The 20,285-nt window shown below is 37.4% G+C and overlaps 2 protein-coding genes and 1 pseudogene across 2 annotated transcripts; all 3 read right to left on the bottom strand.

Moving 5' to 3' along the window:
* Window positions 1-10,943: 10,943 nt before the first annotated feature.
* LOC145803745 (26S proteasome regulatory subunit 7 pseudogene) lies at window positions 10,944-11,282 on the bottom strand (annotated as a pseudogene).
* A 1,795-nt stretch (window positions 11,283-13,077) lies between these two features.
* LOC145803744 (uncharacterized) lies at window positions 13,078-13,614 on the bottom strand. The gene has a single exon (XM_082897080.1). It carries the CDS (start codon window positions 13,612-13,614, stop codon window positions 13,078-13,080), a length of 537 nt encoding a protein of 178 aa, XP_082753206.1.
* A 3,672-nt stretch (window positions 13,615-17,286) lies between these two features.
* On the bottom strand, window positions 17,287-18,247 carry LOC145803743 (uncharacterized). The gene is made up of 2 exons (XM_082897079.1): window positions 17,749-18,247; window positions 17,287-17,459 (listed from the first exon to the last, which is right to left on the bottom strand). Exons 1-2 carry the CDS (start codon window positions 18,245-18,247, stop codon window positions 17,287-17,289), a joined length of 672 nt encoding a protein of 223 aa, XP_082753205.1.
* Window positions 18,248-20,285: the final 2,038 nt, after the last annotated feature.

Below are 20,285 nucleotides of genomic sequence, written 5' to 3'. Positions count from 1 at the left end.
CTCCTCCATGTCAGCAACATCATCTACTTCCGTTCTGCAATTTCTATCCTTATCTTGTTCTCCCAGCACATTTGAACTACCAAACTCATCTACAACTTGATGCTTATGACATCTACAGGTAAATTTCAAAGCTCTGACCGTTACCACATGTTCTTCGCAGACTCCTATTGGAAATACCATACCTCTGCATTCCAGTTGCACAACTGAGTTTATGCTTATGATTCATTTTTTTAGTTAACTGAAAAATGAATTAGTAATGATATTTCTGATAATTATCACCACAAATATTATAACTTGTATATGGTTCACATAAAATAGTGTGTATTCTAAAACAATATGTTAAGACAAAAAAAAGTAATGACGAAATAAATTTAAAAAATTAATTACATAAATATAAGAGAAGTTATTTGATAGTTTTTAATCAATACTTGATATCATATAGTTCAATTGTCTTAAAAAAAAGAAAGAAAGAAAGAAAGAAAGAAAGATAAAATTGATGAGTCTCACTATCTAAATTAATAAAAATCAAATTGGAGACACCACATGTATTTATTTGAATAGTATCAAATAATATTTCTAAATACTTACATAGTTTGATTATAAATATATATAATTTATTACATTACGTGCATACAAGTTCTTGTATTTCTTATTGGATTTCAATAATGTAATATGTTTACCTAAAAAATGATTAATTGATTCTTTTATTTTTAATTTACAAATAATTACTTCAAATGTTACACAAATCAAACTAAAATCTCTCGATGTGCTAATCTAACAATCAATCACTAACGTTTGCGCCCTCCCAAAAAAATGTTAATCAAACTAACGGTTAACAAACGGAAATAGAGAATCTGCAAATTAAAAATAAATCTCAATGGAAGTCAATGTAATTTCAAAAAAAAAAGAGGGGAGGCCAATGTAATTGCCAGAAACTTCAAGGGAATTGAGTATAATTTACCCTAATAATAAAAAGATTCTCCAATAAGCATTTACTAGTAATTGAAAATTGGGTAAATTATACTTTGCACCCTTGTATTTTGTATCAAATCTCACTTTGACCCCTACACATAAAATCATGACAGATAACCCTCTGTACTTATAGTCAAATTCTACTTTGGTCCCTACACATGAAATTATGACAGTCAATCCTTTATACTTTTGATCAGCTCCATGCTATGGTTCCTACACAAGTGTTAATGTCCTCATTCTGTTACTCCATTGTTTAAATCTGTAATAGAATCCAATCATATGACAAGAATATGACTATGAAATGAGGGAAAGAGAAGAAAATCATCTCCATTTTTTACCAATACACACTTTGTCCCAAAATTGTATCAAATTATGACTGTATTAGGTAAAATAAAGTGTAGACTATGCACGATTAAGAAGATAAATTAGGATTTTGTATGAATTGGGATCACAAAACTCTATTTTCTACAGTAATACAGTCCTCTGTATATTACTCTTTTTCTTTTCGATTTCTTTGCTGTCATTTTTTATTTCAAAAGTTTTATTTTCTTACATTTTCATCCCAATTTTCAGTATACATATATATATATATATTATATTATATAACTCTCATGAACTTATCACGTAGGACAAAATGTATATTGGTGAAAAATATAGATAATTATTCTCTCTTATCCTCATTTCGTAGTCACATTTTTATCATGTGACTGGATTTTGTGAGATTTAAACAATTGAGTATCAAAAGAAAAGCATTTGTAGGGACCAAAGTAGAATTTGACTAAAAGTGCAGGGGGTTGACTGTTACAATTTCATACATAGGGACCAAAGTGAAATTTAACAAAAAATATAGAGAGTTAATTGTCATGATTTCACATGTAGGAAACCAGTCTCCCCCTTCCAGATTGTGCTTGTTGCATATTACCTTTTTCCATAAAGATTCCCCTTCATTTGCAAACCTCCACCACCACTTAAGCAAAAGGCATACATTAACATCCCTAACTCTCCGAATACCCAATCCTCCCTGACTTTTGCTCAAAGTTACCTCATTCCATCTCACCATATGCATTTTCCTCTTCAAGTTTGTGCCTCCCCATAAGAATGCAGCCTAAATGCTATCTATTTCCTTAGCAATTCCTTTAGGCATCTTAAACAATGATAGGTAATACACTGGTAGATTAGATAATACTACCTTGATCAACGTCAACCTACTAGCAAATGACAAAAATCTCATTTTCCATCCAGAAAGCCTGGCCTTTATTTTATCCACAACTGGTTTCCATATGTTCTTTCTACTTGGACTCACACCCAAAGGCAGCCCAAGATATTTCAATGAGAGCCCCTGAGTTGTGCAGTTCAAAAGTGTTGCAAACTCCTGGCTTAAAACTTCAGAAATACTCACCCCACACACCACACTTTTATGATAATTAATCTTAAGACCTGATAGGATTTCAAACCACCTAAGAATCCGTTTGATATTTAGCATCTCCTGCCTATTAGCCTCACAAAACAAATGGCAATCATCAACAAATTGCAAATGAGAGACTACTATTCTATTGACACCAATTTCCACCCCTTTAATGATTTCCAGTTCTCTTGCTCTCCTTAGTAAAACACTCAGCCCTTCGGCTGCCAAGTTAAATAAGAATGGTGATAAAGGATCCCATTGTCTAAGCCCTTTCTGAAGAGAGAACTCTTTAGTTGGTGCTCCATTCACTAAAACTGAGACTCTGGCTGATGACACACATTCCTTCATCCATGAAATTCACTTTGATCCAAACCCAAAATTTGAAAGCATTGAAACAAGAAATTCCCAATTAATGGAATCATAAGCCCTCTCAAAATCAAGCTTAAACAACAACCCTTTCTTTTTAACTTTTTTTCATCCATCTACTATTTCATTAGCTATTAACACTCCATCCAATATGTTTCTCCCTCCTAGAAAAGCAGATTGAGTTTTACTAATTACCTCCATGAAGCACTAACTTTAGTCTAGTTGCAAGAACCTTAGATAGGATCTTATGCATAGATCCTATCAAACTTATTGGCCTAAACTCATTTAGACTCAAAGCATTTTCCTTCTTAGGAATGAGAGTAATAAATGAGCAGTTAAACCCATACTCCAGCCTTCCTCTAATATAAAACTCTTTCATAAAATGGATCACTTCTTCTTTGACCACCCTCTAATTCTTTTGAAAGCACAACAAATTAAAACCATCCGAACCCGGTGCTTTATTACCATTACAATTCTTCACTGCTGCCCATATCTTTTCTTCAAAAAAATTTGCTTCGAGTTGTACAAAATTTTGACTGTTCCTTACAGACTTGAAATCCCTTATTAACACAAGCCTCCTCCTCCACTCTTCTGAGAAATGCTTTTTGAAATAAGTCCACACCTCATGTTTTACTTGGTCAGGTTCTTCAATTACATCCTTCCCAACTGTAATGGAGTTTATTGCATTTCTATTGAGTCTGCAGCTTGCTGTGATATGGAAGAATCTAGTATTCATATCCCCTCTTAGATTCCAATCCAATCTTGATTTTTGAAGCCATGTCCATTCAATCATACGACTAAGATTCCGCATCTCACTTCTTAACTCTCTTTTGTTTTTCAGTTCTGCCTCCACTAATGGACTGATTTCAACTTTCAAATCAAGCATATGCAATTCATCCTCCATTGTTTTTAGTTTTGATTCCACAGTACCATACACCTTTCTATTCCACTGTTTCAAAGCCATCTTTAGAGCTTATAATTTCTTTTGTAGAGTGAAGCCAGCATCCCCTACAATGTGTGACTCTCCCCAAACCTTCTCCATTAGAGAAGCAAACTTAGGATGCAATAACCACGCATTCAAGAACTTAAACAGTTTTGGTCCCTAATCCCTCACATCTTCCATAAGTACTAGGGGATAATGATCTGAGATGGTTCTTGATAATCCTTATAATTTGAGCTTAAACCTTTCAATCCATTCAGGGCTAAGAAGGAACCTATCAATTTTACTCCATTTAATCCCCTCATAAACATTGGACCAGATGTATTTTCTACAAAGCATCTGAATTTCAGTCACCTTACATCTATCTATAAACTCATTGAAGTCTTTCATTCTCCTATCCCTTCTTGAACACCCTACTCTTTTAGCAACATTTCTAATTTCATTAAAATCACCACCCAAACACCAAGGCTTTGAGAAGCTACTTTTCCTAGTCTGAATCAAGACAATAGGAGCTCAAAAATCTAGAGGGATATCTTGGTTGTGGCAAAGTACAGAACGAACTTGGTTCAATTTTATGTTAATCATTTCAAGATTGCAGTGGACAATGGCCTTAGAGTGAAGTTTTGGCATAATAAATGGTGTGGTGATGTATGTCTTAAAGAGGAATTTTCTAGATTATTCAGGTTATCTACTGAGCAAAGGGGATCTGTACGGCTCCTTGTTGAAAAGAAAGAAAATTCAGAAAATTAGGTGTTTAGTTTCAGAAGGCAGCTGTTTGTTTAGGAGGATGAGGAACTTATTAGGCTCCGAGATGTGCTGAGATTGGCTCCATCTCTTAATCTGGATGGTGTGGACAACACCAGTGTGTTTGGCAGCCAAATCTGGTCAGTCTTTTGTATCATCATTGTACAATTACACAGCAATAGAGGCTGAGGAGTTGGCATATATTAGTAAGTCAATATCGGGAACTATCTTCCACCCAAAGTGCAATTTTTTGGGTGGCTTGCTTGGAAACATAAAGTAAAGACTTGTTGTAGACACCCTATTTTTGACCGCCCTTAAGACTTGGACGCGACTGATGGTTTACTTGATGGAGAAAGGTGTGCAGGGCAAAGGTTCCGTTTCTTCGGCAAGGAGAGAATCAAATCTCAACTTCATACCCTTTTTGAACCAAAACAATCTTGATCAAAAGATCTTAGACTTGAAACCCTCTCTTTCAAAATGTTTTGAAAATAAAGTTCCTACGATGTTCCGACGCTCGCATTTCGTTAAATGTTACGCTTTTCGGTAAACCGAGCAAGGACAAAGTGGAAATGAATGAAAGAGAGATGAAATCTTTGAAAAATCTTTCAAAAACACCTTACTTAGGGATTTTGAGTTGAAGAAAAGAAGAGAAGAGGGAAGAAACTAGTTTGGGAGAAGTTCGGCATGAATCCGGGTAGGAGAGAGTCGAGCAGCCCTCGCTGAATTAGGCCTATTCATTTGCATACTTGAATTTTAGCTATGAGGCCACTGCCATTGGAAATCTTACCTCTGGGGCTTCATTTTGCACTCAAGAATCTCCTAAATCCAAGTCCGGACGGAGGAGATATGGTTGGTTGAAGTAGGGCATCAACCCGGTTGGACCGAATCCGCGCGGCTTCATCAAAACAGGTATAACTTTTTGCACAGATGGAATTTTAATGCACGGTTTGCTCCATTGGAAAGCTAACTTCCGGGGCTTCAATTTGGACACCTGGACAACCACTTTTGGACTTCCCAATCACTGGCCGGCCACCTTTCTTTCCGGAAGACCTTTTTTTTGTCCTAAAAAACTAGAAAAGTAGCAGGCCGACCATAAAAGGTGGCAGGCCGACCACTTATGCCCAGAAAGCCCAAAATTGATAGATATTCTCCCTTCAGCTATCTTCCACAATCTCCAGCTGTCCATATCAGATATTTTTCGACCCAAGCTTGTTGAGGAAGTTATTCTCTTCATATTAGAGGGTTAGAGCATATTTAGGAAAGGGGGAGAGAACTTAGGAGACTTAGAACATTTTGAGAGCTTCTCTCACTAAAAAAATTTCCTCTCTCTCTAGAATTCTCAACTCTCTCTCTCTCTCTCTCTCTATATATATATATATATATCTACACTTGAGCTTCCAAACCCTAGTTTTCTTGGACCATTTGCACCACAACCTTTAGCACCACACCTCCTCCATCCATTCCAGCACTTTGGGACTGATTTTCAAGGGTTGAAGGTTCACCAACTTGGTCTAGAAGCTCCAGCTTTGCTGCTCTTCAAGGGTAAGCACCTATCTCCCTTAAACTTGCATTTTTTTGCTCCATTGATTAGCCTTACTTGCAAGTATTTCTGGACTTTGTCATAAACTAAAAAGTGTCATATTTTGAGCTCCTCTTCAACTTGGTTTAAGGGCACTTTGCTGTTTGAGGTCATCTACTTCCCCTTACCTTCTATCTCTCTTTTAGGGCTTTTTTTGCATCATATTTTAGCCTTACTTGTGAACATTTTCGAGATTTGTCATAAACTAAAAAAGATCTTGTTTTAATCTCCTCTTCAAGTTTGGTTAAGGTCTCTTTTCTATTTGGGGTCATCTTCTCCCTATGCATGCTTCATCTCTTCATGATTAAGGCTATGCATTAGAGCACTTGCATTGGCCATGGTTTGGCCTGATGCATTTTTGAGGGCCAAAATTAGAGGGGGGTGACCCCCTCTCTCCTTGTCTTGTTTGGGGGTCTTTTGGGCCTTCCAAAGGGACCCTATTTTGCATGCATCGAAGTCTTGTTTCAGGCCTCATTCTGTGAGTTTTAAGGTCTTCCTTGGCTCTGTCCAAGGCCCTTTTGGTCATATTTTATGTCTATAGTGCATGTGTTGAACAATTCCATTCAAGGCCTTTTGAGGGGGCCTTTCATCGTATGCTTCCTTGACTGATTTCAGGGCCTACTTGGTGAGTTTTAGGGCTGTCATAATCCATTTCCAGAGGTGGTTTTGCTATGCTTCATGTCTATCTTGTATGTGCTTAACAACCCCTTGCATGGCCTTCCAAAGAAGCCCCTTATTTTTGCATGCATTGGCTGCATTTCAGTGATTATTCGGGCATATTTTGGCATGTTTTATTCATTGTTTTTAGCTGGTTTAGTGAGTTCTCATTTGCTTCATATACATGCCATGTAAATCATGCTTGCTAGCCAACGTTGCATGCTATTTTAGTCTATCATGTTAGCATCTTTTGGCCATGCTCTAAACTAGAAATGTGCATGTTTTGGGACTATCTTGGCTCTGTCTTTTGACTTCATGATCAAATAATGCTTGCTTTGTATACTTATGGTTCAATGCATGTGCCTAGTATTGAGTTTCGAGGCTTATTCAATGCATCGGGTGCCATATTTCCATATTTTGGGACCATTTAGCATCATGTTTCAGTGCTGAAATTTACATGTTTGACTGCCTTGCTTCATCCTTGCCATGCTTTGGTAGGGTGGCATTTGATGCCTTAGGTTCGGTCCTCGGTATGCGTGCATGTGTGTACGCGTTTCGATTATTTCATTTTCATCCAATGGCCACTGATGTGAGTGTGGCTGAGGTTCACTCATGTTGGTGTAAGTCCATTATGCATTGTGTATGCCGTTTCGTTTCATAGCATTGCGTATGCTAGGTTGCATGTTGGAGCATTGTGTATGCCATGTTACATTGAGCAGTGTGTATGCCATTTCATAGCATTGCGTATGCTAGGTTGTATGTTAGTCGCATTATGTATGCCATCTCATTTGCGTTGTGTTTGGGATAGGAGTTAGCCTGAACACGGGAAACGAGGTACGTTTCGTACTCCGAGTGACGGAACGTGTCTCAATTTCCCGTCGCCGACACTCCGGATTATCCATGATGGAGTTTAGGTCTTGTTGTGTTTTCATGAGCATTCATTTCATATTGAGTCGTGCAATTCGACTCCTCGGCCATCATGCATCGATATGTGTGATTGGTGGCACGAGGATCGAGGACTACACTCCTTGAAGAGTAGTCACGCATACATATGTGAAAATACTTTGCCATGCCCCTTTGTTGCTCTCTGTTGCAGCAAATCAGAAATCAGCAGCTTTCTAAAGTCTTGCATAGCATTCCAGCATTAATTGCAAACAGAGGCGAATCGGGGCATCGCAATGGATTTCCGCGCCAGGCAATTCAAGCATGCATCATTCCACCATTCGAAGCAGAGCTGAGGCAGTCCATAGGCTTACGTGCTAGTTTATCGCTTTCCTAGTTAATTTGTTAATTAATTAGGGTTTTGTAATATTTAATTATTCATTCCGGACTGTAATTATTTATTCGGACTGTATTATTCTTTTGGACCCTCCGAGCGAGGGCAATGTTGTACTAAGTGTGCGTTTGTGTGATGTATGTCTTCTAACCCCACGTCTTTCTCCATTTTATTTACCAGCTTATGATGGTTAGATTAGGGCATGTTTCAATTAGCATACAGTATGATAGCATGTTTGCATTCATTCATCTGTCTTGCATGCACCAGGCTCGGCGCATCATACTAACTGCATTTGTATTTCAATTCCAAATTAAATACGTGTTAATTGTAGCATCATCACATGCCATCTTTAAAATAGTCGAGCCTATCTCAGTTGCACTTTGCATGTCTTGCATTAGGCATTTCTGTATAGTTAGGACCATGCATGGATTTCTAACATAGCTTTTGTTTTGGCTTGGAGTACTCGGTAAGTGTTTTTGCTTTAGCATCCTTGCATGTGTGTGAGTGACTGCCATGATAGCATGTTTACCATGAGGCTATGTGCTTATATGATATACCTGCTTGAATGTCTGTGGGTGAAGGTTGGGTTACTTGGATTGGAACAATTCATCAAATTGTGAGTTTTTAAGCCCACTAGAGAGTGACAAATCACCTTATTTTCTAAGCCCACCTAAGGGTGGCAAATCCACATTTTAGCCTACTTGCGAGTAGCAAACCATTTTCAAAATAAACATGAGATGTTTCGTTCCAATTCAGGCGATCCAGTCTATACTTATATGCTGCGCGCATCACATAGTAAATCTAGGCTAATAACCGGAATAAGAACGCATAGTATTTTCAAAACCCGATATCATGGTTAGTAGAGGCCGATCTTTGATCGGGCGAGCGGGGGTGCTCACGAAAGTGACCTTCCCCAATCGTACCCAAGTTCCCGAGCCGAGGCAACTTTGGTGATGACGGACACGTGGCCTTAAGCAACGAGTCAGGGTTTCCTAAATTTTCCAAAATAAAATATTTAGGTGGCGACTCTGTATCTGGCAAAGCAGTCCATGTTTGGCACTTCTTTTAAAAAATCTGTTTTCAAAAACGATTTGCCAGATTTGGACTCTTTGATGATTTTATCGGTCTTGCATTGCACTCTGCGAGATTAAGTACAGGACCGTGACATTGAGTCCTGAATTGTAGTGAGCCAATGAACAAAACGGGGGGGATTTCCTCCCGGGACGTTCGGGGACGTCTACAGTTTCTGGCGACTCTGTTGGGGATTTTGGAGAATTTGACTCGAACTCATGATATCTTGTTTTTTATTACACTTATGTGTTTCTTTGCATTGCATTTGCATTGGTGCGCTTAGGACACTGTGTTTGCCATCTGCTATTCCTGAACGGTTTACCGGAGGCTTGCTTCGAGAAGCATGCCATAAGGCTGACCGGTTACGGGCTCTGCCACGACGGGAACACAAACCCCGATTTTACCGGGGCACCCTTTTTGACCATTCGACCTAGTGCATATTCGGAATCCATAGTGACCATTCCAAGCTAAGACAGGTTGTTTACCCGAGTTTAGGTTATTTGAAACCACTGTGTGCGTAGTGAAATCCTAGCTCTTGACAAAATAGGACAGGGAAATCCTACCCCACCATAGGGGTGTTTTGGCTCTCATTTTCTTGCTATGTGCTTTTAGAGTACGTCTCTACAAGAGGACATGCGCACATGATTTCAGAAATGACGCGCATCACATTATACTTGAAGAGTGCCTTAGCTGTTTCATGGTTCAGAATTCCAAGGAGTGTTTGGAACTATATTCTCTCTCAAAGGTAGCGCAAATTATTCCATTGATTCTTGCATTGTGTTTCATTCGATGTGTGCTTATTGCGGGGAGCTTGATGAATATTTATGATATTATTGCAAATCATCTCTGTATTTTTAAATGGTCATTTTTAAAACACAATTAAAAACTTACACAAGCAGCCCAACACTGGTCATTTTCTAAACTATGATATCATTACATTTGAAAATGGTCATCTTTAGTCGTTAGTTTGAAGCTGATAACTATTGCTCTATTTGATCAACCTATCTGTCTAGATGCCCTATTTGAATTTTTCCCCCCCAATAAATTTTATGTGCTAGAAGCTCGATTTAATGATATAATGTTTTGCTAGATGGACTCTCTACCATTTGAATGCTACTGGAATTTTGACTTGTTTAGATGATTACTTGAAGTCTTATTATATACACAATTAAGAAAAAAAAAAAAAAAAAAAGGCCCAATTAGTACACATTAATGTGTCTTTAAATAACCATAATTTAGATACTTAGGAGATATTGTAGGATAATCCAAAAAACTAGGAAACTAATATAACGTTATAAATTTATTCCTAAAAAAATGCAAATATCAAATAAAATAAATTAAATAAATCAAATACAATTTTAAAATTACAAAATAACAGTCCAAAGGGATATGAAGCTTGTTCCACACAAAATTGTGAATAAAGATGGAAAGCCTTGTATCGAAGTTAAGATTAAGGATGCAAAGCCCAAGGTATTTAGCCCTAAGAAGGTCAGTGCTATGATTCTAATTAAGATAAAGGAGACTGTAAGGCACTCCTTGGGAAGAAATTCAATTAAGGATGCTGTTGTCACAGTTGTTGGTGAGTAGAACTCTTCTAAATTACTACTATTATTCTCCACTCTTCCAAGGATGCTGTGGTACTCCTTTTTACTTTTTTTTTGCAACCTATAGCCTACTTTAATGATGCCCAAAGGCAAGCTACCAAGGATGTTGGTATTATTGCTGGGCTGAATGTTGCTAGAATTTTAAATGAACCATCTACTGCAGCTATTGCCTATGGATTCGACAGTAAAGGTGGTGAGAAGAACATCCTTGTGTTCGACCTTGGTGGTGGCACATAAAAATTTAGACAATTTATTTTTAATTTTTTTAGCACAACAAAGCTATTGCAAATCTCAAACTGTCATGATGATACATTTGATGGACTATATAATCAAATAGCACCAACCACGGATCCACTAGTAATAGAAGGGTTTAGAGTGTCTGGTTGATTTGATGCCATTAGAACTTTGATGTTCCCTCGAGCATCAAATCCATCAAGCTGATTCACAATTTCAAGCATAGTGCGCTGAACCTCATTGTCTCCACCCACACCATCATCAAAACGTGCACTTCCTATGGCATCTAGTTCATCAAAAAACACGATACAAGATTTTTTGGAACGTGCCATCTGAAATAGTTCACGAACTAGACGGGCACCCTCCCCAACATATTTCTTAAGAAGTTCACTTCCAATAACACGGATGAAACACGCATCAGTTCTATTAGCCATAGCTCTAGCTAAAAGTCTTACCGGTACCAGATGGACCATAGCATAGAACACCCTTAGGAGGGTCGATTCCGAGGTTCACAAACTTTTCAGGATCATTCCTTTGAAGTAACTACATAAGGAGAAACAAATAAACCATAAACAAAGAAAAAGAAAAGAAAAGAAACGAAAAAACAGAGAAAACCATAAATGAGAGGAAGATTGTTTTCAACACTGTAGTAGTCTTCTATGTCTGTCTGTGCTTGTCAAGCTTGATTGTGTTTGCCATGACCATATATGAACCTTGCACTTTTCTCTGTGTAAACATGAGTCTCATTGTCCAATCTATTAATACCCATTTCAAATTTGTAATTAGCAGCTTATACTCTGAAATTGATAATTTAATTACCTGCAAATGAGTTAGACATTTTGATTTGAACTTACGATTCTCTAAAATTGATAATTTAATTACCCATTTCAAATATTTTCATTAAAAACAAACCTAACATTATTTCTCATTTTCTTTGGTATAGATGGATGATGAATGATCTCGTGCACGAAGCTAAATTGTACAAGACTACTTGGCAGTATAAGGATTTTTGGAAGGATTAAATATTTTTGGATGGATGTGTATGGATAACAAATATTAGTAGTTTTATTTGTTGATAGCTGCGCATGGATAACAAATAGTTATGTTTCAAATTGTTTTGCTAGATAGATGTGGCTTGTGAATGAAAACTTAGAATAGTTGTATTTTGTCGAATGTTAATGAATTATGTATTGTGTCGAATGTTAATGATTCAGTTGGTTTGAATGATGCTTTAAAATTATAGGTTTATTATGGATTGAATGAATTATTAGGAATTACAGGTGTATTGTTTTCTTGCTTTTGGTGACCAATTTATTAGTCGCGACAAATAAATAATTTTTTTTTGCAAAAAATGACAATTGCCGACCAAGAGTTTTGGTCGCAAAAAATACATCTATTGCCGACCAAAACAACACTTGGTCGTGGAATCTCACTTTTGCCGACCAAAAGTTTTGGTCGTGAAAAGTAACAAATGGCGACCAAATTTTTTGGTTGTAGAAACTATTATTTAGCGATGAAGAAGTTTTGGTCGTGGAATGTAATTTTTGCCGACTAATTTTGTTGGTCGTTGAAAGTAATTTTTGCCGACCAAATTAGCGACTAACATGTATGGTCGTTGAATGTAATTTTTGCCGACCAAAGTCTTTTCGCGACTAAATAGGTTAGTCGCGATAATTATATGTTTAGCGACCAACAATTTAGTCGCCAAATAGAACGTTTTGCCGACTAAAAATTTTTTTAGTCGCTAATTACTTTCCGCGACCCTCAATTGGCGACCAAATTGGCGACCAAAAAAATTGGTCGGGAATATGTTTTGCCGACCAAAAATGGACTTTTAGCGACCAATTTGTTGGTCGGCAAATGTGTTAATTCTTGTAGTGTAACATTACCAAACACCTCCACATTCCAACTTTTAAGACCATTTTTCAAGAACTTAAGCTTCTGTGCCAGAATAAAACTAGCCCAACCCACAACAGTGCCCTCTTCCCATTTAGACTCCCAGAATCTTCTAAGGTTTTTATGCAAGAACCGAGCACTTAGAACCCTAAAAGGCTTTGGGCCCCAGTCCCTTGCATCCTCCATCATAAGGAGAGGGCAATGATCCGAGACCAAACGAGGCAAACCCCATAACTTTAACTTGAACACCTCAAGCCATTTTGGATCTACTAACACTCTATCTATTTTGCTCCACTTCTCCCCAACAAATGAATTACACCAAGTAAATCTCCTTCAAAGTAAAGGTAATTCAGAAACCTCACATTTATCAATGAACTCATTAAATTCATTCATGCCTTTATCCCTCCTTGAGCACCCTCTCCTTTCCCCAATCTGTCTAATCTCATTGAAATCTCCTCCTAAACACCAAGGATCAGGAAACTCCTCCTTCAATTTCAATAAACAATTCCATAGCTTCCCTCTTGAGCCCACATCATTCGGTGCATAAATGTTTATAATAACACAATTGAACTGATGGAATAAAGTACCTGATAATAGGATGAACCTTCTATTGCTGCAGCATTCCTTCACTTGGAATACATCTGGGTCCCATATACACAATAACCCTTCTGCCGAGCCTTCAGCATCCACCACCATAAACTCCATTTTGGCTCTAACCCATACAGATCTGACATCTTCCTCTGAAAACTCTGACTTTTTTGTCTCTTGGAACAGTACCATGTCTACACTCTTCTCCTTTAAGAGCTTCTTCACTTTGTTTCTCTTCTCCATCCTTCCCAACCCACTAACATTCCATGAAAGCAACTTCATAATTAAGCATGTTTACACCTATCTGGCCCCCTGCTAGTGTACTTTATAGCCCAGCTTTCTTCCCCCCTTCAATACGCTCCATATCCTTCAATTCAAGATCCACTATTTCCTTCACCACTTCAGCTCTCTTGCCATTAAACTGCATCCCGAGAATTTCTCCCATTTTTACGGTTGCTTCGGCTTCATTCAGTATAAACCTCCCTTTGTCGACTCTACCCTCTATTGAAGCAGATAGAGACGTTGCCGCCACTGCTGCAAGCCAAGCTGCTACCTTACGCATGGCTCTACTAGTTGAAGCACCTCTGCTTCCATACTGCCTCATCATCTCGAAGGGTCTTCTCCTTAAAATGTTCTGATTAGATTTTCTCCTACTGTTACTCCTCTCTTTTACCTTTTTCTTCTCCTTCCTACATCTTGAATGCTTATTACTTGGCTCATTCTCTTGGGCTTCAGAGAGGCTTGACAGTCTCCCACAATGCCCTACTTCAGCAGCGTTAATTCTTTCAGATGATTCCGGCTGCCCCAGCCCAGTTTCTATTGGTCCCAGCCCAATTTCTGCTTGACACAGCCCACCCACTTGCTTTAATAAATTATTATGGCCCAAAACTACTTATATATTCACACCAGACCTTTCAAGGCTAGACCCTCCAAGACTTCTAACAAAACCTGGCGTGCCCACTTGGTTCTCCAAACTCTCACTGACAACCGTCTCCTCCTCAGAGCTGATCCTCTGGCTTCGCACTTCCATCATTTCTTTGCACGACTCATCACTCATTTTTTTCCCCCTATCACTTCGAACATTTTGAGCTTCAACTACACTCCTCCAGCATGCCACATTTTCCACCTCCTTCCTCACACTACGACTACTTGGTCTGGTTTCTTGGTCCACCCCAAAGCCAACCTCCAGGTCAGCGGCTAACTCCTCCTCCATGTCAGCAACATCATCTACTTCCGTTCTGCAATTTCTATCCTTATCTTGTTCTCCCAGCACATTTGAACTACCAAACTCATCTACAACTTGATGCTTATGACATCTACATGTAAATTTCAAAGCTCTGACCGTTACCACCTGTTCTTCGCAGACTCTTATTGGAAATACCATACCTCTGCATTCCAGTTGCACAACTGAGTTTATGCTTATGATTCATTTTTTTAGTTAACTGAAAAATGAATTAGTAATGATATTTATGATAATTATCACCACAAATATTATAACTTGTATATAGTTCACATAAAATAGTGTGTATTCTAAAACAATATGTTAAGACAAAAAAAAGTAATGACGAAACAAATTTAAAAAATTAATTACATAAATATAAGAGAAGTTATTTGATAGTTTTTAATCAATACTTGATATCATATAGTTCAATTGTCTTAAAAAAAAGAAAGAAAGAAAGAAAGAAAGAAAGAAAGAAAGATAAAATTGATGAGTCTCACTATCTAAATTAATAAAAATCAAATTGGAGACACCACATATATTTATTTGAATAGTATCAAATAATATTTCTAAATACTTACATAGTTTGATTATAAATATATATAATTTATTACATTACGTGCATACAAGTTCTTGTATTTCTTATTTGATTTCAATAATGTAATATGTTTACCTAAAAAATGATTAATTGATTCTTTTATTTTTAATTTACAAATAATTACTTCAAATGTTACACAAATCAAACTAAAATCTCTCGATGTGCTAATCTAACAATCAATCACAAACGTTTGCGCCCTCCCAAAAAAATGTTAATCAAACTAACGGTTAACAAACGGAAATAGAGAATCTGCAAATTAAAAATATATCTCAAGGGAGGTCAATGTAATTTCAAAAAAAAAAGAGAGGAGGCCAATGTAATTGCCAGAAACTTCAAGGGAATTGAGTATAATTTACCCTACTAAAAAAGATTCTCCAATATGCATTTACTAGTAATTGAAAATTGGGTAAATTATACTTTGCACCCTTGTATTTTGTATCAAATCTCACTTTGACCCCTACACATAAAATCATGACAGATAACCCTTTGTACTTATAGTCAAATTCTACTTTGGTCCCTACACATGAAATTATGACAGTCAATCCTTTATACTTTTGATCAGCTCCATGCTATGGTTCCTACACAAGTGTTAATGTCCTCATTCTGTTACTCCATTGTTTAAATCTGTAATAGAATCCAATCATATGACAAGAATATGACTATGAAATGAGGGAAAGAGAAGAAAATCATCTCCATTTTTTACCAATACACACTTTGTCCCAAAATTGTATCAAATTATGACTGTATTAGGTAAAATAAAGCGTAGACTATGCACGATTAAGAAGATAAATTAGGATTTTGTATGAATTGGGATCACAAAACTCTATTTTCTACAGTAATACAGTCCTCTGTATATTACTCTTTTTCTTTTCGATTTCTTTGCTGTCATTTTTTATTTCAAAAGTTTTATTTTCTTACATTTTCATCCCAATTTTCAGTATACATATATATATATATATATATATATATTATATTATATAACTCTCATGAACTTATCACGTAGGACAAAATGTATATTGGTGAAAAATATAGATAATTATTCTCTCTTATCCTCATTTCGTAGTCACATTTTTATCATGTGACTGGATTTTGTGAGATTTAAACAATTGAGTATCAAAAGAAAAGCATTTGTAGGGACCAAAGTAGAATTTGACTAAAAGTGCAGGGGGTTGACTGTTACAATTTCATACATAGGGACCAAAGTGAAATTTAACAAAAAATATAGAGAGTTAATTGTCATGATTTCACATGTAGGAAACCAGTCTCCCCCTTCCAGATTGTGCTTGTTGCATATTACCTTTTTCCATAAAGATTCCCCTTCATTTGCAAACCTCCACCACCACTTAAGAAAAAGGCATACATTAACATCCCTAACTCTCCGAATACCCAATCCTCCCTGACTTTTGCTCAAAGTTACCTCATTCCATCTCACCATATGCACTTTCCTCTTCAAGTTTGTGCCTCCCCATAAGAATGCAGCCTGAATGCTATCTATATCCTTAGCAATTCCTTTAGGCATCTTAAACAATGATAGGTAATACACTGGTAGATTAGATAATACTACCTTGATCAACGTCAACCTACTAGCAAATGACAAAAATCTCATTTTCCATCTAGAAAGCCTGGCTTTTATTTTATCCACAACTGGTTTCCATATGTTCTTTCTACTTGGACTCACACCCAAAGGCAGCCCAAGATATTTCAATGAGAGCCCCTGAGTTGTGCAGTTCAAAAGTGTTGCAAACTCCTGGCTCAAAGCTTCAGAAATACTCACCCCACACACCACACTTTTATGATAATTAATCTTAAGACCTGATAGGATTTCAAACCACCTAAGAATCCTTTTGATATTTAGCATCTCCTGCCTATTAGCCTCACAAAACAAATGGCAATCATCAACAAATTGCAAATGAGAGACTACTATTCTATTGACACCAATTTGCACCCCTTTAATGATTCCCAATTCTCTTGCTCTCCTTAGTAAAACACTCAGCCATTCAGCTGCCAAGTTAAATAAGAATGGTGATAAAGGATCTCCTTGTCTAAGCCCTTTCTGAAGAGAGAACTCTTTAGTTGGTGCTCCATTTACTAAAACTGAGACTCTGGCTGATGACACACATTCCTTCATCCATGAAATTCACTTTGATCCAAACCCAAAATTTGAAAGCATTGAAACAAGAAATTCCCAATTAATGGAATCATAAGCCCTCTCAAAATCAAGCTTAAACAACAACCCTTTCTTTTTAACTTTCTTCCATCCATCTACTATTTCATTAGCTATTAACACTCCATCCAATATGTTTCTCCCTCCTAGAAAAGCAGATTGAGTTTTACTAATTACCTCATGAAGCGCTAACTTTAGTCTAGTTGCAAAGGATCTTATGCATAGATCCTATCAAACTTATTGGCCTAAACTCATTTAGACTCAAAGCATTTTCCTTCTTAGGAATGAGAGTAATAAATGAGCAGTTAAACCCATACTCCAGCCTTCCTCTAATATAAAACTCTTTCATAAAATGGATCACTTCTTCTTTGACCACCCTCTAATTCTTTTGAAAGCACAACAAATTAAAACCATCCGAACCCGGTGCTTTATTACCATTACAATTCTTCACTGCTGCCCATATCTTTTCTTCAAAAAAATTTTCTTCGAGTTGTACAAAATTTTGACTGTTCCTTACAGACTTGAAATCCCCTATTAACACAGGCCTCCTCCTCCACTCTTCTGAGAAATGCTTTTTGAAATAGGTCCACACCTCATGTTTTACTTGGTCAGGTTCTTCAATTACATCATTCCCAACTGTAATGGAGTTTATTGCATTTCTATTAAGTCTGCAGCTTGTTGTGATATGGAAGAATCTAGTATTCATATCCCCTCTTAGATTCCAATCCAATCTTGATTTTTGAAGCCATGTCCATTCAATCATACGACTAAGATTCCGCATCTCACTTCTTAACTCTCTTTTCTTTTTCAGTTCTGCCTCCACTAATGGACTGATTTCAACTTTCAAATCAAGCATATGCAATTCATCCTCCACTGTTTTTAGTTTTGATTCCACAGTACCATACACCTTTCTATTCCACTGTTTCAAAGCCATCTTTAGAGCTTATAATTTCTTTTGTAGAGTGAAGCCAGCATCCCCTACAATGTGTGACTCTCCCCAAACCTTCTCCATTAGAGAAGCAAACTTAGGATGCAATAACCACGCATTCAAGAACTTAAACAGTTTTGGTCCCCAATCCCTCACATCTTCCATAAGTACTAGGGGATAATGATCTGAGATGGTTCTTGATAATCCTTATAATTTGGGCTTAAACCTTTCAATCCATTCAGGGCTAAGAAGGAACCTATCAATTTTACTCCATTTAATCCCCTCATAAACATTGGACCACGTTTATTTTCTACAAAGCATCTGAATTTCAGTCACCTTACATCTATCTATAAACTCATTGAAGTCTTTCATTCTCCTATCCCTTCTTGAACACCCTACTCTTTTAGCAACATTTCTAATTTCATTAAAATCACCACCCAAACACCAAGGCTTTGAGAAGCTACTTTTCCTAGTCTGAATCAAGACAATAGGAGCTCAAAAATCTGGAGGGATATCTTGGCTGTGGCAGAGTACAGAACGAACTTGGTTCAATTTTATGTTAATCATTTCAAGATTGCAGTGGACAATGGCCTTAGAGTGAAGTTTTGGCATAATAAATGGTGTGGTGATGTATGTCTTAAAGAGGAATTTTCTAGATTATTCAGGTTATCTACTGAGCAAAGGGGATCTGTACGGCTCCTTGTTGAAAAGAAAGAAAATTCAGAAAATTAGGTGTTTAGTTTCAGAAGGCAGCTGTTTGTTTAGGAGGATGAGGAACTTATTAGGCTCCGAGATGTGCTGAGATTGGCTCCATATCTTAATCTGGATGGTGTGGACAACACCAGTGTGGTTGGCAGCCAAATCTGGTCAGTCTTTTGTATCATCATTGTACAATTACACAGCAATAGAGGCTGCGGAGTTGGCATATATTAGTAAGTCAATATCGGGAACTATCTTCCACCCAAAGTGCAATTTTTTGGGTGGCTTGCTTGGAAACATAAAGTAAAGACTTGTTGTAGACACCCTATTTTTGACCGCCCTTAAGACTTGGACGCGACTGATGGTTTACTTGATGGAGAAAGGTGTGCAGGGCAAAGGTTCAGTTTCTTCGGCAAGGAGAGAATCAAATCTCAACTTCATACCCTTTTTGAACCAAAACAATCTTGATCAAAAGATCTTAGACTTGAAACCCTCTCTTTCAAAACGTTTTGAAAATAAAGTTCCTACGATGTTCCGACGCTCGCATTTCGTTAAATGTTACGTTTTTCGGTAAATCGAGCAAGGACAAAGTGGAAATGAATGAAAGAGAGATGAAATCTTTGAAAAATCTTTCAAAAACACCTTACTTAGGGATTTGTAGTTGAAGAAAAGAAGAGAAGAGGGAAGAAACTAGTTTGGGAGAAGTTCGGCATGAATCCGGGTAGGAGAGAGTCGAGCAGCCCTCGCTGAATTAGGCTAATTCATTTGCATACTTGGATTTTATCTATGAGGCCACCGCCATTGGAAATCTTACCTCTGGGGCTTTATTTTTCCCTCACGAATCTCCTAAATCCAAGTCCGGACGGAGGAGATATGGTTGGTTGAAGTAGGGCATCAACCCGGTTGGACCGAATCCGCGCGGCATCACCAAAACAGGCATAACTTTTTACACAGATGGAATTTTAATGTAAGGTTTGCTCCATTGGAAAGCTAACTTCCGGGGCTTCAATTTGGACACCTGACCGACCACTTTTGGACTTCCCAATCACTGGCCGGCCACCTTTCTTTCTGGAAAACCTTTTTTTTGTCCTAAAAAACCAGAAAAGTAGCAGGCCGACCATAAAAGGTGGCAGGTCGACCACTTATGCCCAGAAAGCCCAAAATTGATAGATATTCTCCCTTCAGCTATCTTCCACAATCTCCAGCTGTCCAGATCAGATATTTTTCGACCCAAGCTTGTTGAGGAAGCTATTCTCTTCATATTAGAGGGTTAGAGCATATTTAGGAAAGGGGGAGAGAACTTAGGAGACTTAGAACATTTTGAGAGCTTCTCTCACTAAAAAAA

Source organism: Camellia sinensis, chromosome 12, assembly GCF_055761805.1.
Source record: "Camellia sinensis isolate YWXY chromosome 12, ASM5576180v1, whole genome shotgun sequence".
Taxonomy (NCBI): domain Eukaryota; kingdom Viridiplantae; phylum Streptophyta; class Magnoliopsida; order Ericales; family Theaceae; genus Camellia; species Camellia sinensis.
This window is presented reverse-complemented; position numbering and strand designations above follow the sequence as displayed.

Excerpts from the sequence above, each read along its gene's own strand:
- LOC145803744 (XM_082897080.1), bottom strand. The coding sequence starts at position 13,614 with ATGAAGTTGCTTTCATGGAATGTTAGTGGGTTGGGAAGGATGGAGAAG.
- LOC145803743 (XM_082897079.1), bottom strand. The coding sequence starts at position 18,247 with ATGGCTTTGAAACAGTGGAATAGAAAGGTGTATGGTACTGTGGAATCA. Across the intron at positions 17,460-17,748 it reads AGCAGTGAAGAATTGTAATG|GAGGGAGAAACATATTGGAT; the intron begins GTAATAAAGCAC and ends CTGCTTTTCTAG.